Source organism: Bos grunniens, chromosome 3 (genome assembly GCF_055505025.1).
Source record: "Bos grunniens cultivar Pamir isolate PY7600 chromosome 3, Bosgru_T2T1.0, whole genome shotgun sequence".
Lineage (NCBI taxonomy): Eukaryota > Metazoa > Chordata > Mammalia > Artiodactyla > Bovidae > Bos > Bos grunniens.
The window spans coordinates 16,030,181-16,039,052 of NC_141167.1; the positions used below are offsets into that span (position 1 = coordinate 16,030,181).

Consider the following 8,872-nt stretch of genomic DNA (forward strand, 5'->3'; position numbering starts at 1 on the left):
CCGCTGGAGCCCCTCTGCGGGCGCCCGAACGCAGCCCTGAGCGCCCCCTAGGGGCCGCGGCGGGAGCTGGCGTTTCTTGCTTGCAGCGCATTGCAGCGGGAGCCTGCCACCCGCACCTGTTATCGAACTTGAAAGGGAAAGTGTTAGTCGCTCAGTCGTGGCCGACTCTTTGCGACCCCATGGACTGTAGCCCATCAGGCTCCTCTGTCCATGGCATTTCCCAGGCAAGAACGCTGGAGTGGGTTGCCATTTCTTTCCCCAGGGGATCTTCTCCACCTAGGGATTGAACCTGGGTCTCCTGCGTTGCAGGTCGAGTCTTCACCATCTGAGCCACCAGGGAAGCCTTACTGAACCTGAAGCAAACCCTACTGACCTGCTCGCTTCAAGGACGTCTTTAGATGACTGCTTTCTCGTCCTAAAATAATAGGCTTAAAATAATCAGTGACCCCCCCCCCCCCCCAGCATCTCCTAATAGAATAGGCAAATTATCCTCAGTGCTGCTCACCTCTTGCCTCTGGAGTCCTCTTCCAACACCTCTTCTCTCTGCCCAGCGTGTAGGAAGATTCTCACACCAAGAACTCAACCACCTATACCTCGCCCCTTTCCTCTTGTGGCCTGCATTGTCACTGCCCATTCATTTGTTCTCTCAAGAAATAGTCACTGGGCGTTTATTTGTTACTTGCCAGACAGTGGGGATATGGTGGAAAACAAATGGCCTCTGCTTCATGGAGCTCTCATTCCAGTAGAAGAACAGATGATAGTAAGTGAAACCAGAACATGTCAGATGATGATAAAGGCTAAGAAGAAAAATAAGGTTAGGATGTTTAGATTTGTGATTTTCAAATAGGCAAGAAGGTGACATTTGAGAAAAAAAAATTGAAGGTGAGGCAAACAGTCCCATGATTGTGGTTTGTTTAAAACAGTTTCCAGAGGGAACAGCAAGTGCAAAGGTTTTGAGATGGGCAGGTGTGTGGGGTGATGTTTTAGGAACAGCAAGCAGCCCAGTGTGCCTGTCCTGGCATGAGGGAAGCAGGAGACGAGGTTAGAAGGCTAATAGCACTTAGACTATATAAAGCTCTGGGGGCCACTGCAAAGATGTTGGCGTTCATCCAGAGTAAGACGCACGCATTGGAGGGCTTTGAACAAAGGACAGATGCAATCTGAGATATATTCTAAAAGGATCATCCTAGATGCTGCGTTGAGAATGGCCTATAGGGGGCTAGAATGGAAACAGGGAGCCCAGTGAGGGGGCTAATTCAGATGTGCAGGCAAGAGATGGTGGCGGTGTGCACCAGGTGGCAGCAATTAAGGGGAGGCGAAATGGTCAGATTGTAATTATGTTCTGAAAGTAGAGCTGACAGCATTTTCAGATAGGGTGTAAGAGGAAAAAGAGAGAGAATCAAGGATAAAGCCAAAGTTTTTGGCTTGAGCAAGAGGAAAAAGTTGCTGTTTATTGACATGGGGAAAGTCAATGAGTGGAGCAAGTTTCGATCAGGAAAGCCGCGACATGCTGGGTTTGTGATGCCCATCAGACAGCTAAATGGAATGTGGATCTGGCAGAGGAGTGTGGAGTTTGGAGGAGAGGTATGGGCTGGAGATAAAGATTTGGTATCAAGCGTATATAGAGGCATGGAAAATCTGGAACTGAAGACGTCATTTAGTGAGTGAGAGTAAATAGAAGAAAAAAAAGAAGTCCTAGGAGTGAGCTCTGGGTCCTGAAATGTTAAGCGGTTGTGGAGATAAAGGAGGAGCCAGAAAAGGAAACTGAGAAGGAGAAGTGAGTGAGGTAGGAGAACTGGGTGAAAGTGATGTTTGGGAATCCAAATGAAGAACCTGCAGAAAGAAGGGGTGAGCCGATGTGCCAGGTACGGCTAACAGGTCAAGCATAGTGAGGGCTGAGAATCGAATTTAGCAACATGGAGGTCTTTTGGTGTCTTGACAACTGTGGTTTCAGTGAAATGGTGGGAATGAAAGCCTGATTAGAGAGGTTTTAGAGAGGCAGAAAAGAGAAATTGAAGATAGAGGGTAGGGATAACACTTTGAAGCATGTTGCTGTAAAGAGGACCACCTTCAGCCTTGTCCCCCTTATAACTCACATCCCCACTTGTGTCTCTCCTCTTCCCAGTCCACCATTCCTACCTGTGCTCCCATCAGGCAGCTGTTTTACTTGTCATGTTTATGGGTGGTGGCTCTGCTCCCCTGGTCAAAGCAGTGACCTGGCACTTCCATTAAACTTGGTCTCCCCATTCAGTTCAGTCGCTCAGTCATGTCCGACTCTTTGCGACCCCATGAACAGCAGCACGCCAGGCCTCCCTATCCATCACCAACTCCCGGAGTTCACTCAAACTCACGTCCATCGAGTTGGTGACGCCATCCAACCATCTCATCCTCTGTCGTCCCCTTCTCCTCCTGCCCTCAATCTTTCCCAGCATCAGGGTCTTTTCAAATGAGTCAGCTCTTCTCATCAGGTGGCCAAAGTATTGGAGTTTCAGCTTCAGCATCAGTCCTTCAAATGAACACCCAAGACTGATCTCCTTTAGGATGGACTGGTTGGATCTCCTTGCAGTCCAAGGGCCTCTCAAGAGTCTTCTCCAACACCACAGTTCAAAAGCATCAATTTTTCGGCACTCAGCTTTATTCACAGTCCAACTCTCACATCCATACATGACCACTGGAAAAACCATAGCTTTGACTAGACGGACCTTTGTTGGCAAAGTAATGTCTCTGCTTTTTAATATGCTGTCTAGGTTGGTCGTAACTTTCCTTCCAAGAAGTAAGCGTCTTTTAATTTCATTGCTGCAATCACCATCTGCAATGATTTGGGAGCCCAGAAAAATAAAGTCAGCCGCTGTTTCCACTATTTTCCCATCTATTTGCCATGACGTGATGGGACCGGATGCCATGATCTTCGTTTTCTGAATGTTGAGCTTTAAGCCAACTTTTTCACTCTCCTCTTTCACTTTCATCAAGAGGCTCTTTAGTTCCTCTTCACTTTCTGCCATAAGGGTGGTGTCATCTGCATATCTGAGGTTATTGATATTTCTCCCGGCAATCTTGATTCCAGCTTGTGCTTCTTCCAGCCCAGCGTTTCTCATGATGTACTCTGCGTAGAAGTTAAATAAGCAGGGTGACAATATACAGCCTTGATGTACTCCTTTTCCTATTTGGAACCAGTCTGTTGTTCCATGTCCAGTTCTAACTGTTGCTTCCTGACCTGCATACAGGTTTCTCAAGAGGCAGGTCAGGTGGTCTGGTATTCCCATCTCTCAGAATTTTCCACGGTTTCTTGTGATCCACACAGTCAAAGGCTTTGGCATAGTCAATAAAGCAGAAATAGATGTTTTTCTGGAACTCTCTTGCTTTTTCCATGATCCAGCGGATGTTGGCAATTTGATCTCTGGTTCCTCTGCCTTTTCTAAAACCAGCTTGAACATCTGGAAGTTCACGGTTCACGTACTGCTGAAGCCTGGCTTGGAGAATTTTGAGCATTACTTTACTAGCGTGTGAGATGAGTGCAATTGTGTGGTAGTTTGAGCATTCTTTGGAATTGCCTTTCTTTGGGATTGGAATGAAAACTGACCTTTTCCAGTCCTGTAGCCACTGCTGAGTTTTCCAAATTTGCTGGCATATTGAGTGCAGCACTTTCACAGCATCATCTTTCAGGATTTGAAATAGCTCAACTGATATTCCATCACCTCCACTAGCTTTGTTCATAGTGATGCTTCCTAAGACCCACTTGACTTCACAAACCAGGATGTCTGGCTGTTGGTGAGTGATCACACCATCATGATTATCTTGGTCGTGAAGATCTTTTTTGTACAGTTCTTCTGTGTATTCTTGCCACCTCTTCTTAATATCTTCTTCTTCTGTTAGGTCCATACCGTTTCTGTCCTTTATCGAGCCCATCTTTGCATGAAATGTTCCCTTGATATCTCTAATTTTCTTAAAGAGATCTCTAGTCTTTCCCATTCTATTGTTTTCCTCTATTTCTTTGCAGTGTTCAGTTAGGAAGTCTTTCTTATCTCTCCTTGCTATTCTTTGGAACTCTGCGTTCAAATGGGTATATCTTTTCTTTTCTCCTTTGCTTTTCACCTCCTTTCTTTTCACAGCTATTTGTAAGGCCTCCCCAGACAGCTATTTTGCTTTTTTTTTTTTGCATTTCTTTTCCGTGGGGATGGTCTTGATCCCTGTCTCCTGTACAATGTCACAAACCTCCGTCCATAGTTCATCAGGCACTCTATCTATCAGATCTAGGCCCTTAAATCTATTTCTCACTTCCACTGTATAATCATAAGGAATTTGATTTAGGTCATACCTGAATGGTCTAGTGGTTTTCCCTACTTTCTTCAATTTAAGTCTGAATTTGGCAATAAGGAGTTCATGATCTGAGCCACCGTCAGCTCCCGGTCTTGTTTTTGCTGACTGTATAGAGCTTCTCCATCTTTCCCTTCAAAGAATATAATCAGTCTGATTTCAGTGTCGACCATCTGGTGATGTCCATGTGTAGACTCTTCTCTTGTGTTGTTGGAAGAGCAAACAGACCCCCTTTCTCAGATGGCCTGCTCCCACCCAGGTGAATGTCTCCCCTTTAAGAAGGCGAGCTCTCATTCTTGTATGAAAAAGGGTGGCCAGTGTCTGGGTCCTTTGACAGTTCCCTTTCCCCACAGGGTGGACCAGATTGTCGGCCGGGGCCCCGGGGACCGGAAAGCCCGGGAGAAGGGTGACAAAGGGCCCTCCGATACGGAGGCGGTGGATGAAATCAGTATAATGGGACGTGTGGTCAAGGTGGAGAAGCAGGTGAGTTGGGATGGAGTTTCGCTGGTGTGGGGAAGCTAGCCGTCGACAGAGAAGCTCTGGAAGGCCCCCGGGTTAGGCCCAAGGGGAGGGTCCGCTTCTCAGAGCTTTAGCCCAGAGCACCTGAACTGCAGGCCGGAGCCGGGCCCACGCATCCGCTGAGAGGTGGACCCCGCCCCACACAAGGCCTGCCTCCCAGAAGGCCCGCCCGCTCCTGCTAAACAACCCGGATAAACCAGCCCTCTCCGGCCAAGCCCCGCCCTAGACTGCTAGCATCTCAGATAAGCTCAAGTCCCGCCTACTTCATTTAACCCTGCCTCACTTGTCTCTCTTGATCATCTGGACTATCCCAACCCGTCACAACTAAATTTCGTTGCGGGGGTGGGTGGGAATAAACCCCAGGTTCCCAGCTTCGTTCCACCCTCCGGCCTTTCCCGTCGCACCTCCTCCCGGGCAAGCCCCGCCCCCGGCCGCGCCCCGCCCCCAGGCCCCGGCCAGGCCCCGCCTCCAGCCGCGCCCCGCCCCCAGGTGCAGTCCATCGAGCACAAGCTGGACCTGTTGCTGGGCTTCTACTCGCGCTGTCTGCGCTCTGGCACCTCGGTCAGCCTGGGCACCGTGCAAGTGCCGCTCTTCGACCCCGACATCACCTCCGACTACCACAGCCCTGTGGACCACGAGGACATCTCTGTCTCCGCACAGACGCTCAGCATCTCCCGCTCGGTCAGCACCAACATGGACTGAGGGTCTTCTCAGGGGCGGGGCAGCACACGGCCAGCCCGTCGGCCTGGCTCTCGGACCCGCCCTCTGAGGCCTCCGGACTCTTACTTGAACTCACTCCCTCGTTGGGAGAGAGGCCACATGCAGTATTGAGCTGTCTGGGTGGGCGAAATATCCGACGTGGGTGCCAGCGACCCGCCCCACCTCAGGAGCGAGAGATGCCAGGCCGCACCGAGGGCAGCAGCGGCGGCTGCCCGGCGGCCTCTGGGTCCCCCAGTGCCCTGCCCATTCCATCAAGGCCCGACAGGGCCTGCCTGGCAGGGGCACTGCCCCTGGAGTGGGAACAGGGCGCTGGGGCCCTGGGCCCTGACCCAGCTTCCAGCTATGCAAGGCGAGGTCTTTGGCCCGCCCTTTGGACAGAGCAGGGAAGCCTTCCCGCCAAGACCCCACTCCACTTGGGGGTGGGCCCATGGTGCCCACACAGGTACCCATAAGCACAGGAGCCTGCCGCCAGGCAGGTGGGCACCATATATGCAAACTATGTTAAATATGCAACTTTGGGGACCCCCATGGGGTCCCTCTGCCCCTCCCACCGTGGGAGATGGGCCCCCAGCTGTAGCTGGTCTCAGGCTGCTTGGCTATGACCCCCATCCCTGATCTTTGGCTTATCAACCCCTCTTTTCCCCTCCCAGCATGGGGCCTGTTTCTCCCTTGCCTCCCCAAGGACAGTGCCTGGGCCTTTCTTCCCATTTGCAGGTGTCCACACCCAGGGGCTCCCTCTTCCTGCCAGTGTTCACTCCCCTCTGGCCCTAGGCACCTCTGACAGCATAACTGTCTGTGTTCTGCCCCCAAATCTCCCAGACAGTGCTCCCACGGTCAGACAAACATGTCCCTACAGTTTCCCCAGACACGCAGGTAGCCTCTCAGCATTCACGCTGACAAAGACAATTACCTACACTTGGAGACTTCAGCACAGAGCCACTCAGCGTTTGCTGTGTCTCTGCAGCTGAGGCCAGTGGCCTGCAGAGTGATGTCCACTCCTACCAACCCCATCCAGGTAGGAGAGGGAGCTCTCACGTGACCCCAGGTCTCGCCAGGCCCCACCCCAGAGCTTTACCAGCTCCCTTTTCTCAAGAAGAGTTACTCCTCATAGGTCCAGGAGCCCTAACTGCTGCTTCTGCCTGTCCCTAAGGGCCCTCCTTGGTATCCCCACAGCACGACTCAAGGCTAGGCCTCTTGGGGTCTGGACAGCCCTGGAAAGCCCCCAGGCCCTTTCCCAGGGTGGCTGTCAGGTCCGCTTCTGTCTAGGCTTGCCCTGCTCCTAGTCGCTCTAACTCCCAGAGAGAATAATAAACATCAAGCAAGTCCCATTCATCAGGCACCAACTGTGCATATGGCGCTCACACGCACTGTTTCCCCTCCTTCCTTACCCTCCTCTTCACTTCAGTTGGCAGCCCCCTTACCGCATAAGCCCCCATCCACTGCAGGCCCCCAGCACCTCTTTGGTATCCCTACCGCTTTGTCCCTCTTCTGCAGAGCCAATGCAGGTGGCAGGAGGGTGACGGGAAGTGGACTAATGGTGACCCTCTGTGGGGCACCAGGGAATAAGGGGCTCAGGCCCAGCTGCCTGCATCTCATGACTGGGGACCTGCATGCACCAGCGCCAGGGCTGGGGTTGGACCTTGCTCAGCCCCCAGGTGCCCAGCCCCTGCCCCCACATGCCCTCTGCATGTGACCATCATGCCCTGGATGGAGCCTGTCCTGGCTCACCTCACCCACACTACACTGTCCCCAGAGAGCCACACCTCCACCCCCTGAGAGACAGAGCTGTGGAGAGGGGCAGGAGGCTGGGATCGCCCCATGACCAAAGGAGACTTGGGGAGAAGCCCTCCCTCCTTCATGATCGAGGTTCCCCACCAACCCGGTTCTCGGATATGCAAGTACCTCACTTTGTTAACTTATTAACTTATTGATTTCATTAAAGTTTTCAGTAGGAGGTGGTTGGTCTTGGCTGTTCAGTGTCTGTGGAGCACCTGGTCTGGGGCTGGAGGTGAGGAGATCTGGATTAGTCAGGACTCTTGGGTGTAAACAACAGAAACGCAACCTGATATGTTTGAAGCAAAAATAAAAGAAAGAAAGTTTATTGGCCCAGATAACTAAAAAGTCCAGGAAGTAGATTTGGCTTCATATGAAGCTAGATCTGGGTGCTTAAATGTGTCAGGGACCTGTCGTCTGTCTCAGCCCTCCTGTTAGGCAGGCTGCCCTCTCACGATGACCCCTGGTACTTCCAAATTAACTTTCTTTTGGTTCAGTGCCCCAGTGAAAAATGAGTACCACTTTCCTAATAGTTTGTATCAGTCAGGGTCCAGTGAGGAAAACAGAAATCGCCCTAGGTTTTTCAACACAGGGAATTTACTATAGGGAACGGCTTACACTGATGTAGGTGGACTGAAAGAACAAACGGAACACCAGGATAACTAATGAGAGCCACTGCAGGAAGCAGATCCCACTCCTGAGGCTGCAGGAATGCAGGGGAGAGGTCGAGGCTGGCAGAACCAGTGGACTTGACTGGGGGAGCCCCATAATGCTAGAGTGCAGAGGTCTGGAGAGGGGTGCTGTCTGGCTAGTGCTAGTACCTCCTAGGGGACACAGTGAAGCTTGTCTGGGAGTGCAGAAAAGTAGCTGAGGGCTGGGAGCAGCTGTGGCTACCAGGCTGTTGTAAATACGGTTAGAAGGAAGAGAAGGCAAAGGAAGAAGGAAAATCTCCACTTCTGCCTTCCAGTGTTTCCCCAGTGCCCCTAGTTATAAAAGCTAGCTGACAAAGTTGATGTGGTTTGCAGAGTCCCAGCTCCAGTTTCACAGAGCAGAGTACAGAAGGCTGCATCTGGAACGAAAAAGCAATAGCTTCATAACTGGCACGGCCCAACCCTTTGGACACTTGGTATTCATACATGTCCATCCACAGATGCTGAACCTCCATCTAGCAACAGTAGCTTCCACCTCATGAGATGAAACTATCCTGCATACAAATGAAGATCTTAACTCACCCCCTAGAAATGATAAACACAAGAAATTCCACCATGCAATAGATGTATCCAGCTCTAGGACTTAGTCATTGAATCCATATTTGGGCGATGTTAATTACTCTAATTCAGTCACAATCACACCTGCAATTGAAGAGTATACTGTAAAGTTAGCAATCGCCTACAAACTTAAAATAAAATCCTAAGGGACAAGGAGAAGAGAGGGGAGAAAAGCAATTAATATCACACACACACACAGACACACACACACACATGCCCCTTGATGCAATAGAACCCCTCTGGTAGCTGGTCACAGTGCCATAGCTGATATATGTTCA

General features: G+C 51.0%; 1 protein-coding gene across 8 annotated transcripts in view; it reads left to right on the plus strand.

Moving 5' to 3' along the window:
- KCNQ4 (potassium voltage-gated channel subfamily Q member 4) overlaps positions 1-7,507 on the plus strand; it is a 58,885-nt gene extending 51,378 nt beyond the window's left edge. For 4 of the 8 annotated variants that reach the window (XM_086381401.1, XM_086381417.1, XM_086381406.1 and 1 more), the window contains 2 exons: positions 4,668-4,797; positions 5,323-7,507. In XM_086381401.1, the coding sequence (XP_086237527.1) occupies positions 4,668-4,797; positions 5,323-5,535 (343 nt within the window). In that variant the 3' untranslated portion in view covers positions 5,536-7,507. Of the gene's footprint in view, positions 1-309; positions 3,352-4,667; positions 4,798-4,980; positions 5,267-5,322 lie in introns of those variants that run through there. The other 4 variants (XM_086381437.1, XM_086381463.1, XM_086381472.1 and 1 more) reach the window with 3 other exon arrangements.
- Positions 7,508-8,872: the final 1,365 nt, after the last annotated feature.